General features: G+C 44.9%; 1 protein-coding gene across 2 annotated transcripts in view; it reads right to left on the reverse strand.

Moving 5' to 3' along the window:
- Positions 1-10: 10 nt before the first annotated feature.
- LOC139413313 (forkhead box protein J3-like) overlaps positions 11-15,800 on the reverse strand; it is an 84,560-nt gene continuing 68,770 nt past the window's right edge. For both annotated transcript variants that reach the window (XM_071160528.1, XM_071160529.1), the window contains exons 6-12: positions 13,457-13,585; positions 10,380-10,554; positions 8,362-8,841; positions 7,910-8,011; positions 4,589-4,789; positions 4,314-4,382; positions 11-3,867 (exon numbers count right to left, since the gene is read on the reverse strand). In XM_071160528.1, coding sequence (XP_071016629.1) covers positions 3,755-3,867; positions 4,314-4,382; positions 4,589-4,789; positions 7,910-8,011; positions 8,362-8,841; positions 10,380-10,554; positions 13,457-13,585 — 1,269 coding nt within the window. In that variant the 3' untranslated portion in view covers positions 11-3,754. The remainder of the gene's footprint in view (positions 3,868-4,313; positions 4,383-4,588; positions 4,790-7,909; positions 8,012-8,361; positions 8,842-10,379; positions 10,555-13,456; positions 13,586-15,800) is intronic.

Raw genomic sequence — 15,800 nt, forward strand, 5'->3', positions numbered from 1 at the left:
CACACCATTCCACAGTGAAGTTAACATATTTTATTTCTTTAAGTGCCATTCATGCATATTGGGGATGGGGGTGGGATAGACAATTCTAATAACACTGGAGTTATTTTACAGCACTAAACCAATACAAAGAGTAGCTGTGTCACCTCATTGGACAGCAAAAGTAATAAACCGTGCAATAACCAAAAAAAGGACAAAAGGAAAACAAATACAAGAAATGACAAGACAAAAATCAAAAAACAGAAAAACAAACATTATCAACATTGAAACACTGAATGTAGAACCATAGTACAGGTAAAAGGTAGTGTCACACAAAAAGCCAACGCATTTTCATCACATATATACAATATAGATATATACATACTGTGTCACCCTCTGATTGGACAATAACAAAATACTCTATTCTTTTTCCCTCCTCTCATGAGTAAGTCCCACCCTTGCCTTGATGCCCCACCCCCAAGAGGAAATAGGGATGATTGAAAATACATGTATTTACAAGAAGCACAACACACCAGCACTGAATAAAATAGGCCTCAATCAGCAGTACTTGTTGGCAGTTCTCCCATGTAACAAGGCTTATTTTTTTTATTTTTTTTGATATCATAGTAATCTCTCTGGCAGGTACATCTCCAGTGGTATTTTAAAAATTGAGTTCGTCTTTTCAAACAAAATGTACTCGCTCACACGGACAGACACACAGACTCAGTAAAGAGGGTGATGCATAAACATGACCCAGTCGTAGTCTTTCCCTTACTCGTTCACGCGCATCACATCTATGAGCTCTTCCCCGCCCTTCCCATCTCCTCTTTGCGCTGTGGGGGGTGGGTTAACAACTACATACCCTTTGACGGTCCTCTAGTGTTTTTCCATTAGTGCCCTCATCATTACCAGTGATGAAATGCAACATACCAAACATGCCCTGCCAACCATGGGCTGCCAAGACTTCCCTATCACATTTAGATCCACCCATTCCACCCATTCCTTGGGTCAGTCTCAATAGAGTCTACAGGACTCTGCTGACCTTATCTAGCAGTCAAATGGTAAATTCACGATCACTACTACTTCATAAAGTATTCATTGTTCACTAATGAAGGACTCAATGGTTGAGAATCTGAAGTAACCTTGGCATTTTAACTGAATGAGCATTCTGACTGTTTTAAAGGGATACTATGAGATTCTGGCAATTAAACCATTTTTCTACTAGCTAGCGTACCTGCAGACTTCCAGTCAATGTGCTAACAGAGGCTTGCGAACTACCTCCAACTTCCTTTATACTGCACGTAGAGACATAAAAAAGGGGATCCGCGAGTTCATCGGACTCTGGGTAAGTAGAAAAACAATTGTCCGAATCCCTCAGTATCCCTTTAAATGACTGACTGATTTGGGCCAATAAACAAAGCCTAAACACTCAATGGGTATCCACAGGCAAGAACATGAGCCACACACACACACACACACAACGTTTGTTTAAAATACAAGGAACATTTGGGAATCTAACCCAAAACCAGCTACAGGTAAAGGTAGAAGTAGCAAGACATGATGGATAAAGACAGAGGAAAAGCAACAAATAAAAACAATTAGCCTAAAATATCAGAACAAAAATGGGTATTATGAACCATTTACAGAGTGAACTGGCTGGCAAAAGATCTGTACAACCTTGCAGACACGCCTGGCAGTATAGTTTTTTGTGAAAAGCTCTAGTTCCATCCAAGCTTTCCCACTTATGTCTTCTGCAACCTGTTTCAAAAAGGACAGCCACACAGTATCTGCACATGTATACTAACTGTTACAACAGACACAAGGTGTCTGGGCTCAGCTGTGTTAATGTGATACTATAAACCTTGTCGCGATTGTCGTTAGATCACACACACACAAAAAAAAAGCAATGGAGAGAAACAAAATCCAACCCAAGCTAAAGTTTGTCTAAAGGGGGAGAGGGGCAACAGTGAACGTTTAGTTTATCTCGGTGATCCGTAGTGAAAGAAACAAAGTGAAAAGGTAAGCTGGACTGTGCTAGACTCAGCCCAAGCTCCCATATAGGTTGCGCAAGCAACCATGTTGAGGGTTCAGGACAAGTCCGATTCAGTAGCCACTAAGGGACATGACAGGTGAACAGGAGTGTTTCCAGCACCACTAGTCTCCCACCCATTTTTTTCTCCTCTCTCTCTCTCCCCCCCTTGGCTGTTGACCAGAAAAAGTGCTAATTTCTCTGAATAAGAAATCCTGCCTAAAAAAATGCATCTCTGCCTCTAACCGTTCATTTCTCTGTTTTTGTGCATCTGTTTTGTGCTCATTGATAGCATATGCAGATGATTGCAGCAAACAATCATAGCCCTAAAATTACATTAAAATCACACACTCTCTCACACACACACACACACACACACCACATTCCCATTGTTTTTTATTTTATTGTTCATGATTGTATTACAGCATATTCTCTGCCTTGCAGTGCAAGTCTGACTGGGTCACAGCAAGGAAGATATTGGGGGAGATCTGATACTGATTCAGATGTATAGCATCTGAATGAAGAACATTCCTACTGCATGGCTTGTAGTAGACCTTACGACTGAAAAATGAAGTTAGCCTGTCATTTCCTGCATCAGAAGAGAACAGGGAGATATCCTACAGTTCTTTGTGCAGCATGTGCACAGAATGTAATAGGTGAAGAGACACCTACAGACAATAGGGCGCACACATGTACTCAAATTCATTGTGTATGACTAGTGAAAGGATGTAGTGATTGAGAATGAGACTGTACTTGCAGTCTTAAGTATTATTCAATAAGTCAAACAAAGGACAGAAGGTGAAAAGGAGGTCTGGATTTCTTACAGTCACCCACTCATGCATCTTTTTCAGTCTTGTTGGAGTATTGGAGATTTAAAAGGTATGATACATTGTTGACAGAATAGACAAAACCACAAATACTGCCGGTAATGTTGCTGAATTTCCACAATTAGCTTTTTTTTATTTTTTTTATGGACCAGATGGGTTGGTTAAAGGAAAACTGGATGGATTACTCTATGATGAAACATCTGTGATCTTTATATCAAGCAGAGTTCAATGCAAAACACCCTGGTCATAACGTAACCTTAGCTACTGTAAACCTAACCTCACTACCAATAAACCCACCATTGGGGATCCATCGTCCACCCACAAGGTGATCAACAAGCACCATCACGTTACTCAAAAAGGCTGCCTGCGTTTTCCATAAAAGAACAACGAAAAAGAGAGAAACTCATCCAAGAAGCAGCTGAGGCCTAAAGTCAACACGAGAAGGATAACAAGCCGAAAAAGGTCGCTCAAAATCACACAACAGTTACGGACGGACCTGGGGGGACTTTGGATAGCTGCTGGCTGGGAGGGGGGGGGGGGTCGAAGGGGGCTGGCCGAAGAGGGCTGGCCGAGGGATGAAGGCTGGAGCATGTGTTTTGACATGAACGTGTGCTACTTGCCTCGTCAAGACAAGCACATAAGCCACCACTTTAAACATGTTTTACTAAATATGATTGTCTTCAAAGTAACACTTTTTTTTTTTTGTACGTTTTGTTTTTGTTTGTAAAAATGTCAGGACTCTGAAGTCTCTCTCTCTTGCTCTCTCCTCCGAAAGTGACACCTGTTCTATGGTTCTGTATCCCACCAACAACAGTTCCGTCTCCTTTTACTGTGAGCGTACAGCTCAGCCTGGCTTCTTCCTCATACACTCATCTCCTCTGCACCTCCTGGAAGCTCCTCGTTAGGGGCAGAACATCTAACGTTAGACAATGGAGTCCCAGTCAAAGTCATCCTGGATGTCATCTGCTGGCATGCGGTGCATCTGGAAGTTTCTGGGAGGGATCATGTGCTGCTGGTTCATCTGCGCATGGTGTCCTAAGAGGGGGAGAGAAGGGGAATGAGGGCATACTACATATACACAGTAGAAGTGTCATTGGTTAAATGAGTCGTTTTGGGCTTCCGAGTGGCGAAGCGGACTAAGGCACTGCATCTCAGTGCTAGAGGCCTCACTACAGACACCCTGGTTCGATTCCAGGCTGTATCACAACCGGCCGTGATTGGGAGTCCCACTGGCCCAGCGGCATCCGGGTTAGGCCGCCATCGTAATTAAGAAGTTGTTCTGAACTGACTTGCCTAGTTAAATAAAGGTTAAATAATTGTTTTGAAATAATAGTCAAATGGGGAAAGGACCTGTCAAGGTGTTGTTCTAGTGCTTGTTTAATGTGGAAGGACAGGTTTGATGGATACCTAGTGTACTGTTGAGACCTTGGCTGAGACCTAGTTTAGTGATTATTTGAATGGGGGCTGCAGCTGTACTGTACCTGTCATGTGGGGGTACCCTGGGGGCCCCATCATAGACATGCTCTGTCTGGAGTCCATGTAGAGATTTCCTGTGGAGAGAAAGACCAACTTCACTGAAATACCACAATCCCAAAATAATGTATGCGCTAGCTTAAACAATCCTCCTCATCCCCAGCATTATTGCAATGTAAGTTCACATAAGAGGAACATGTCGTCAATGTCCTGATAATGGGAGTGGTCTGAAATGCTAAATGCAATAATAGTGTGAGCTAGGATGTGGGTGAAGGTCACTGACCTGTGGTGATGTGCTGGCTGGGCTTGTTGGGGTGCATGGAGCCATGGCATACGGGTACGGGCGGCGGCTGCACTGCCCCCTGTGGCTGAATGACACCAGTGCGGGTGAAAAACTGGTTGATAGACGAGCAGAGGTCAGCGATCTGCGTGGGCTCCAGAGACCAGTTGTTCAGCTCCGCTTGTCTCATGCTCTCCTTCAGTCCTGCACGGGGTCAGACCCAAATGCAACATTAGCCAAGGAAAAAAGCAAGACATAGCCACCTCTGCAGCACACCAGTCAAACCATATCAGTAGTACTAGCTGCCAGTCACTGCAGTGACAACAGTGGAGTTCTAAAAATCACACCACATTAAAAAAGGTCAAGAGGGTGTAGATAAGTTTATGTAAAAAAAAAAAAAAACATGTATTACACATAACTACATTTTAACAGTGAAATCTAATTAAAACCTATTTTGCAATTGTAGATTGTATACTCAGCTAGCACAGATTGGAATATGTTCTGGGATTCATCGAATGACATTGAAGAGTTTACCACAGCCACCCGCTTCATTATCATCCTTGAGATGTTTCTACAACTTGATTAGAGTCCACCAGTGGTAAATTCAATTGACTGGACATGATTTGGAAAGGCACACCTGTCGATCTAAGATCCCACAGTTGACAGTGCATGTCAGAGCAAAAACCAAGCCATGAGGTTGAAAGAATTGTCCGTAGAACTCCAGAGGCAGGATTGTGTCGAGGCACAGATCTGGGTAAGGGTACCAACAAATTTCTGCAGCATTGATGGTCCAAGAACACAGTGTCCTCCATCATTCTTAAATGGAAGAAGTTTGGAACCACCAAGACTCTTCCTAGAGCTGGCCAATCTAAGCAATCAGGGGAGTAGGGCCTTAGTCAGGGAGGTAACCAAGAACCCAGTGGTCTCTCTGACAGAGCTCCAGAGTTCATCTGTGGAGATGTGAGAACCTTCCAGAACTCCAACAAACAGGCCTTTATGGTATAGTGGCCAGATGGAAGCCACTTTTCAGTAAAAGCCACATGATAGCCCGCTTGAAGTTTGCCAAAAGGCACCTAAAGACTCTCAGACCATGAGAAACAAGATTCTCTGGTCTGATGAAACCAAGATTGAACTATTTGGCCTGAAACCCAAGCGTTACGTCTGGAGGAAACCTGACACCAAGTACAGAGATCCTTGATGAAAACCTAGTCCAGAGCTGGGGCAAAGAATCACCTTCCAACAGGACAACGACCCTGAGCACACAGCCAAGACAACAAAGGAGTGGCTTCGGGACAAGTCTCTGAACGTCCTTGAGTGGCCCAGCCAGAGCCTGGACCTGAACTCGATCGAACATCTCTGGAGACCTGAAAATAGCTGTGCAGCAATGCTCCCCATCCCTTCCTGACAGAGCTTGAGAGGATCTGCAGAGAAGAATGGGAGAAACTTCCAAAATACTGGTGTGCTAAGCTTATTGCGTCATCCCCAAGAAGACTCGTTGCTGTAATTGCTGCCAAACGTACAAGCATTTCGCTACACCCGCATTAACATCTGCTAACCATGTGTAAGTGACAATAAAAATAGATTTGATGTGCTTCAACAAAGTACTGAGTAAAGGGTTTTTCTAAGTCAAGGGGTCTGAATACTTTCTGAAGACACTGTATCCCAATCAGATGCCATGGATTACAGGCAACATCCGTACTCAAACGCTCGTCGGATGTGGCAGGACTTCAAACTATAGTCCCTGTGCCCAAGAATGCCAATGTAACCCATCTATGGCCCCGTAGCACTCACATCTGTAGCCATGGGGAAAACAACTTTGAAAGGCTGGTCATGGCTCATAAACACCATCATCCCAGACACCGTAGACCCACTACAATTCGCATACCGCCCCAACATATCCACAGATAATGCCATCTCTATTGCAATCCACACTGCCCTTTCCCACCTGGACAAAGGGAACACCACCGTGAGAATTATGTTCACAGCTCAGCGTTCAACACCCTAGTGTCCTCCAAGTCAAGGACCCTGGGATTAAACAACCTCCCTCTGCATTTGTATATTGGACTTACTGATGGGCCGCCCCCACAGGTGGTGAGGGTAGGCAAAAACACATCCGCCACACTGATCCTCAACAAGGGGCCCCTCGGGGGTGCGTGCTTAGCCCCCTCCTGAACTCCCTGTTCACCCACGCCTGCATGGCTGCACACGACTCCAACACAATCATTAAGTTTGCAGACGACATGACTGTTGTAGGCTTGATGACCGACAACGAGACAGCCTACTTGGAGGAGGTCAGAGACCTGGCAGTGTAGTGCCAGGACAACAACCTCTTCCTCAACTTCAGCAAGACAAAAGAGCTGATTGGAGACTACAGGAAACGGAGGGCCAAGCACTCCCCCATTCACATTGACAGGGCTGTATTGGAGACGGTCGAGAGCTTCAAGTTCCTTGGTGTCCACGTCACTAAGGACCCATCATGGTCCAAACACACCAACATAGTCGTGAACAGGGTACGACAACGCCTCTTACCCCTCAGGAGTGAAAAGATTTGGCATGGGCCCTCAGATCCTCAAATGTATCCGGCTGCACCATTTAGAGCATCTTGACTGGCTGCATCACTGCCTTGTATTGCAACTGCTCGGCATCCAACCGCAAGACGCTACAGAGGGTAGTGCGTACGGCCCAGTACATCACTGTCATGTCATACTTCAATCAATCACCTAACCTACATGTAGATATTACCTCAAGTCACCCCAGCTACCTCACTCGGGACTGGTACTCCTTGTACATAGCCTCGTTATTGTGATTTTATTGGGTTACTATTTTCTTTATCCATTTGCAAATGTTATTCATTGTTAACTGCATTGTTGGGAAAGCGCTCGTAAGTAAGCATTTCACAGTCAAATCTACACTTGCATTCGGTGCATGTAACAAATAAAATAACATTGGTAATTGGATCAACTCTGTGACCTGCTGAGCAACACTGCATTTGGTAATTAAACTTGAAGGCAGCGTTCTTTAATTGAAGAGCTCCTTCAAATGAAACCCTTGATTGGCAACACTTCAGCACACCAACAAAAGAGCTCCAATAAACTTGCCTGTTGGTGCTCATCACAGGCATTATGGCATGAAATAATTTGGATAAAATGACTCGTAATCACAATAAACAGCTTTTGAAATGTTGGTAAAAAAATAAAAAAATACCACAGGTTGACAATAAGAATATTAAAAATAAAGACAAGTGTATAATTAGTTAGCTTATTGAGGCTTAAGTTGGATATGCCAATGCAATGGAACTGCATTCACAATCCTTCATGGCCGCACCTTGAAAAGGTGAGAGGTCGACATCAGCCCAGTTATAACTGCTGGCAATACGGCAGCTCTCTTTCAGTGCGTCCAGATTGGGGTACCAGTCAGAGGGCAGACCTGCAAACACAGAGAGGAGCACAGATTGATTTTTAGAGGCTGGAGAGGAATCAGCATTTTTTGTGTTTTTCTTTTGCAACAGTACTCTACTTTGGCCACGGGGTGGAGTCGGTTCCCTCTGAAAAGGTTGCAGGGCTCCAGAGGTACTGTCTGGATGCAGCATTTGCTTTGTTCTCATTACAGCAAACCGCATAAATCAGATGATAATTTACTGTCTGTTGACCAAAATCAGGTCTCTGTACTTAATGCAGAATAAATACTGAGGTAGCCAGGTCCAGCTGTGTCTCACTGGGTTATCTCTGAATGCATCTGAATGTGTGTGTGGTGCAGAGGAAAGAGGCAGGTCTTACCTGTGTTGCAGGCCATCTGTTGCTGGGCAGGATGGGGCTGGTGAGCCAGGCTCTGGTGCTGCTGCTGGGAGGGGTGCTGGCCGTGCTGCTGGGCATGTTGGGAGGGGTGCGGGGTGTGCTGTGCGTGTTGGGAGGGGTGCGGCGTGTGCTGCTGCGGGTGCTGGGCATGTGAGGGGTGCTGCCCATGCTGAGAGTGTGGAGGGTGCTGTGGGTGCTGGGTGTGTTGGCCGTGTTGGCCATGTTGGTTGTGTGGGCCATGCTGGCCGTGCTGGGAGAGGTGCTGTGTGTGGGGCGAGCCGTGGCCCGGGTGGGTGTTCTGGCCAGGGAGCTGGGGAGGGTGGGACAGGGGCACCTGGCCACCACTGCTGGAGTGGTTGTTTGTCAGGCTGTTCTGGGTGCTGATTGTGCCACTGGGGGAGTGCTGATAGGAGCAGGCGGTATGGGTCTGCTGGGACGACTCCGTCGGCATGCCCATCAAACCTGGAGGTCCATATACACACACACACAGTCATACCTATTACTCTGTGCTTCAACAAAGTCATTTTTTTGATATAAAACATACAATGCAACAAACTACAAGAAACCACTTAAATATTGCAGGTAAGTCATTAACACCAAGGGGGCTTGTAGGTTTCAGTTGTAAAAGCACCCATTCAAGTTAACGACGACAACATCATCATGCAATCAGTGGATCTGGGATTCCCTTGTTCAAGGAGCACTACACTTGACGACACAGCTGCCATTTTGAACGAGCAGCTGAAAGGCATGAGTTAGCGGCGGCAGAGCTTCTGAAAACCACAGAGAGCCGGGGCATTTCTTCTTCCGAACCCTGCAATTCTTTTGCCACTTTGTGTTGCCGCACTATTTTGAAAAACAAGCACGACTGGAGCGCGAACATCTGCACATCCAACAGCAATAATCTGAGTGTAGGGGGAGCGGTTCTTAAGAGGCCCTGGTCCATCACGGCTTTGGCACGGTAAAACCTATTTCACTGGAGTGCTTTTAGAGCCGACTCCTGCCCTGCCGCAATCGCCCCCAGAACACTCACTGCAGGGGTGACAAAGGTACATCTCTTATCGGTACAGAAAGCCCATTGTCCAACCAGGGAAATACAGAAAGCAATTAGCGTGCAGCCCCAGAATAACAATGCGAGCTCATTACCTATTATCAAAGCCAGTGAATTAGCTCACTGTCTACAGCACTAGGGTGTGAAATCCTCTCGCTTGCATATTTACACTTTTTAATTGCAAGGGCTTGTCTGACTAAGAGATTTCACTTTTATGCATATATAAAATGTTTTAAAAAAAAGGTAACAACTTTAAACTAATGAAACCTAGATGATAGATTAAGGGAGAGGAACACTTTTGAAAACATTAGCATGAAATGCATTTGATTTGTGAAAGTAGGTTATACAAGAAAGAGCTTTGTCGGCGTTTGCCCATAACCCGCTTGTCAAGTGCTTTTTGTTCATCAGTCAATCAGATTACAAACAAAACGCATTACGTTCTAAAGGGCTGACAGGCTTTTGGAGTGCCACACTTAATCCGACCCTGTGCGATGGGCCTACACCATTATGAATATCATCGTTATGGAAATTGCGTCAACAGACAGAGGGTTTGATGCTGCAATCTTGTGATCGTCTGAAAAAAAAGAATAAAAGTATAAAACACCGTAAAGATATACGAGATGGCAGGCAGAGTAACAAAGCTGCATCTACACGTTTACAAAACGGCATTATTCTGCTATGAACTCTTCACTCTTTTGTGCATTCGCATTGGGAATGAGGCCAGAGGATTTAGCATGTAGACCGTGTAAACAGCCATATGGATTTGCACTAGAGCTACTGTCTATCGAATCCCGACTCATCCAACCCACTTAACCTAATTAGTGCCAATTCCACTCTCCTTCCACCAACTGTTTAGTGCAAAACAAAAAGGCCATAGAATCATCCTGGCCTCTTGTGCACAAACTTGTCCACTACAGTACCTGATGTGTAACCCTTCTTGACGAGCACTCACCCTGTTGGCTGAAGGACTGCTCAAAGACAGACTTGTAAAGGCTGCGGAAGGAGGCACTGAGATCTTCAAAGTCGGAGAAGAGGAGTTGCTTGTCCCTCTCTGGCATACTGTACTGGGGCTGGGGCGGCTGCTGGAGGCTCATGGACTGAGACACCGACTCTTGATGGTTAGTCACCTGGGGAGGAAGAGAGAGCAGGAGAAAGAGAGGAGAGATAAGAGATTTGGGAGCCGTGAATTAAATCTATTCTGCTCTGCTTAGAACCTGAGGGCTCTTATTTCAGTCATTCAGTACATGCTAGCGGTCACACCTCAGTCTAAAACTAACCACAATACAAACCTATTCCAGACAGACTACAACTTTCACTTTAACTGTTGAAGAGTGCTGATTACACCGTCAAAACTGACTCTCGACTGGGAAACATACTTCTCAGACATCGACGGATATCTGCACATAGATCTGCTGGAGAACAAGAGAGACACTGAAACATTTCACGCAAAACATGTTTCTCCATTTAGTGCAACAGATCTAGGCATATAGATCTATATCTTAGTCCAGTCCACTAAGCTAATCGAACTTCTAAAGACATAATGGACATGTATAAGCAGCTAAATATCAGTGTTCATTCTTCAACCTATCAGCGACTTGCCTTTGACAGTCTTAAATCGCTGCTTGCAGCCTCATCTCAAATAGTAACCAACACGAACACAAAGCCAATAACTCAGATGGCCGGCAAAATGTATTTAAAACAAAACAACAAAAAAAAAATCAATACCAAAGCCTTGTACAAATAACCATTCATTTTAGTCATGTCCAGCATATGCCTGGGGGTCGATTTTTATCTGCGGGTGTATGAGAGTGCAGGCAATGTTGCGCTCTAGCAAGACTGTCTAATGAAGTTCATCATGAGAAGAACACTAACATGGAGTCACCACTATTCTATAACTGAGGACACAAAATGAGTCTTCATGATTTAACTCCGCATCACAGAGGTAGCTTTCAAGCAATACCAGGTTTAACATTTGAAGGACACTAATAATTGAGCCATCACTACTCTATCGCTAGGGAGACTCCTTCAATTCATGTATGTTGGAGGCCACGTTATTTACAACAGCAAAGGCTTTGAAGCCTTACTCGTGGGCTACGGTATAGATTGCCTTACTATAGAATTCAGGCAGTGTGGCTGGCTGAAGTGAGGCAGTAATAAGAAGAGACTGGTCTCAGCAGCACTGGAGAAACATCCATCAGTCTGAACAGATCGATGCAGAGAGCCTGGAGCAGAGAGCACCCTGGGAAGCGGGAGGACCACACCAAAGAAGGGGGCATCTCTGGTGGGAGGATATCACAGGCAGCAGCTCTCCAAGAACGTGTACAGATCTCTCTTTCCCTTAACCCTCCCCCCTGGTCAGGGGCACGGCCCTCAGAGTGGAGCTGCTTCACTGTGTTAAAGTTCCAGGCTTTCAGCTAACTAACCGCTATGTAACTCTGTGATAGTGAGGTTAGGGATCGGCATGCACGGTCTAAATGACTATGTCTAGTGGTGAAGCAGACAGTAGCGGTTTTAGGATCTCAGTCTTAGAAGTATATGGTTGTCAGTGTGATTACAGATTGACATGTATAGTCTATATTACTGTATGTCTAGCTGTGATACAGTGGCAGCGAAATGTGGTGTTTCTTTGGTCTTAGCTCGTGCTTAGCCCGGGGCACTGTGGTTAGAGGTTGATATACTGTACATTCGGGACGTATTCAGACCCCTTAACTCTTTCCGAATTTTGTTACGTTACAGTCTTATTCTAAAATGGATTACATCGTTTTTCTCCCCCCCAATCTACACACAATACCCCATAATGACAAAGCAAAAACAGGTAAAAAAAAAATTGCAACCATCACATTTACATAAGTATTCAGACCCTTTACTCAGTACTTTGTTGAAGTACCTTTGGCAGTGATTACAGCCTCAAGTCTTCTTGGGTATGACGCTACAAGCTTGGCACACCTGTATTTGGGGGAGTTTCTCCCATTCTTCTCTACATATCCTCTCAAGCTCTGCAGGTTAGATAGATAGAAATAATTTATCTCTATATATAAAAAAACTGAAATATCACATTTACATAAGCATTCAGACCCTTTACTCAGTACTTTGTTGAAGCACTGAGAAAATGTAGGTGCCTTTTGGAAAGCTCTAAGCTGGCTGTGCCTTTTACTGAGGAGTGGCTTCCATCTGGCCACTCTACCATAACGGCCTGATTGGTGGACTGCTGCAGAAATGGTTATCCTTCTGAAAGGTTCTCCCATCTCCACAGAGGAACTCTGGAGTTCTGTCAGAGTGACCATCGGGTTCTTGGTCACCTCCCTGACCAAGGCCCTACTCCCCCGATTGCTCAGTTCGGCCGGGCGGCCAGCTCTATGAAGAGTCTTGGTGGTTCAAAACTTCTTCCATTTAATAATGATGGAGGCCACTGTGTTCTTGGGGACCTTCAAGGCTGCAGAAAATGTTTTGGTACCCTTCCCCAGATCTGTGCCTAAATAAAATCCTGTTTCGGAGCTCAACGGACAATTCCTTCGGCCTCACGGCTTGGTTTTTGCTCTGACATGCACTGTCAACTGTGGGACCTTATATAGACAGGTGTGTGCCTTTTCAAATCATGTCCAATGAATTTAATTTACCCCAGGTGGACTACAATCAAGTTGTAGAAACATTGAGGATGATCATTGGAAACAGGATGCAGCTGAGCTCAATTTCAAGTCTCATAGCAAAGGGTCTGAATTCTTATGTAATTTAGGTATTGTTTAAAAAAATATTTTTAATAGATTTGCAAAAAAAAAAAAAAAAAACTGTAAACCTGTTTTCACTTTGTCATTATGGGTTATTTTATGTAGATTGATGAGGGAACCAAAATTATTTAATCCATTTTAGAATAAGGGTCAAAGGGTGGGGTCAAGTCAAGGGGTCGGAATACTTTCCGAATGCCCTGTACATGGTCTAAATTGTGTGTAGCTGAAATCTTGTCGTTGTTTGTGGTGCTTGGTCTGAGAAGTGTGTAGCACTGTGGTTAGAGGTCGCAGTGCAACGTCTTACCGGTGTGTAGCTGTGCACGCTGCCAACACTGTTTAGATTGACTGAGGCCAGACTCTGGTCAGACAGGCTGTTGTTAAGGCTGCTTCTTGGGCTGTCACTCCCATCCTGATCTGGGTTGTATAATGCCACCTGAAATAAGATGAAGGCACTGCATTAGCTTTTCTTGCATACCACACATCCTGGAGATTCACCAACAGGGTTTTTACGTAATGACTGCATGCCATCTATAATCATTATCCTTCTGACAGTAAAAATGCATGCAAATCAGTTTGGTTCCGTAACAAACTGAATTTGGTTTGTGTGTGTGTGTGTGTGTGTGTGTGTCTAGGAATTCGATACCTGTGTGTGCGTAAAGCTGTTGTGTACTGGATGTTATCACTTGTCATTACTGCAGAGCGTTTTCTCTGAACTGAAATGTTGGCTGGCCTGGAACACCTTTACGGAGGCTACACAGCCAGCAGAGCCCCAGGGGTCCCTTCTGAATGAGTGTCCAGGTAAAGGCTCTTCTCTCTGGGTAGGTAAAGTGGGACCGCCCCCTTCTTTACTAAAGGTCACACTACTGGCCGTGTCAGACCCATCTGCTCACAGTGCGCAAATCGGTTTGGGACAACCAACAAAAAGGTCTTCGGCGCAACCGAGACCCTGACCTTTCAATACAGCGACGCAAGCAGCCAGAGCACTTCAGAACACTTCATTATCATCATCTGAAAAAGGTTTTGCTGAGGGGGGAAAAGTGTATTGTGGCATAACACAACAGACCGCAAATAAGTAGCATTGGTGGTAGAAACAATCTGGTAATGAATATAATGAGATCCGGAGAGAATAGCTGTTGCATTCAGCTTTTTCTATAGTGTGGAATGGCAGCTATGTGGGATGCTGCTGGCTGGTGTGTGTGCAGGGTTTCCCCTCATACGCATCGTGGACACCACTGCAACGTTGTTGTTTTTACAATAAAAAACCCCCCACTAAACTTGGGATGGTATAATGTTTTCAGTGGAAACGTAAACGACTAAAACAGATACAAAGTAAGTAGAAAAGATAAATGGACATATATTTTGTTAATAAGATCATCTTTGAGAACTAACAATCACCAAAATAAAAACGAGAGAATCAGAAATTCCAAAAATGGCGTGGCATGGGGCCCCCATTGATTTTGTTATGCCATCTGAGTGACTCAAACATTAGAACAAGGCATATGCCATGGCAAAATGTGTAGAATTGCAGGACATTTGCCTTAGAAACAGCAACATTTTGTCTCTGCATCCAAGAAGGCCTCTAAACTCTCCTCCCACTAACTATGCCACCGCAGCTGAAAAAAAAAAACTTGGGGAAACACTGGTGTGACAAACCATGCAGATCTTGGCAGCCTCAGCCTGGATGGTGCTGGTGATGAATCCGAGTCTTGCCCAGTGGCCGGTCGGGGCTGCCTGCTCATCAGGCTGAGTGGAACAAGGCTGGGCTCTGTGCTCTGCACAATGAGACATACAGCCCTTGGGCCAAGTGGCTGTGGCCCTGCCTGCGCCCTCTCTATAGCGCCCTCTGTCTAACACACAACAGCAGGACATGGCTGCTTTGCCTTCTGAGGCCAGAGGGAAGTCCAGGCCTGACTGCCCTCCAGTACTTGTGCGTGATTGAGCATGACGGGCACAATGAAAGTCACAAAAGTGAAAACCCATAAAATCTCAAAAACAGGAAAGCTGAATCAAACCAAACGCTCAAAGTATTTATTATCTATTATGAAAGAAAACAAACATTCAAACCCAGATCGGGCTGCTGTCCTTATTGTTATGTCGCCAGTCTGAGCACAGACACCGACACGGAGCACTCTAAACTCAGTTTGAGCCGTCTGTCATTCTAAGCTCTCACTTTTTCAGCTAGAGAATGACACAAATGTTGTGCTTTAATGACAACAGTCAGAAGAGAGAGCATTGAATCCAGTATTGTATTGTATTGTATTGTGTGTGGGGTGGGGGAAGGGGATGCAAGAGAAGCTCATTAGTCGACTCTAGCCTTCCACCACTCAGTGTGGGCTGGGCTCCAGTGTTCATTAGCGTGAACGGGGAACTCAATGAGCGGCTAAGACTGAGGGCTTAGGCACGTCTGAGAATCAGCACTACAATGCTGATCAAACTCAGTGCGCTGCAGAAATATAAATGGTATGTGTAATGAAGTCATAAAAGAGGCTTTTAGCCTTAAGCTGCTCGCCATAAATCTATTTTTACTCTCCTCATCCATAAAGTGTGATGATTTCCAAACCTCACTGTGCTCTGTGGTTTTAAACAGACCCCAGAGACCCGGGAGTCAAGTCGCCCACTTGAGCATGTACGACACACAGTCACAGACA

This window comes from Oncorhynchus clarkii, chromosome 7 (genome assembly GCF_045791955.1).
Source record: "Oncorhynchus clarkii lewisi isolate Uvic-CL-2024 chromosome 7, UVic_Ocla_1.0, whole genome shotgun sequence".
Taxonomy (NCBI): Eukaryota; Metazoa; Chordata; class Actinopteri; order Salmoniformes; family Salmonidae; genus Oncorhynchus; species Oncorhynchus clarkii.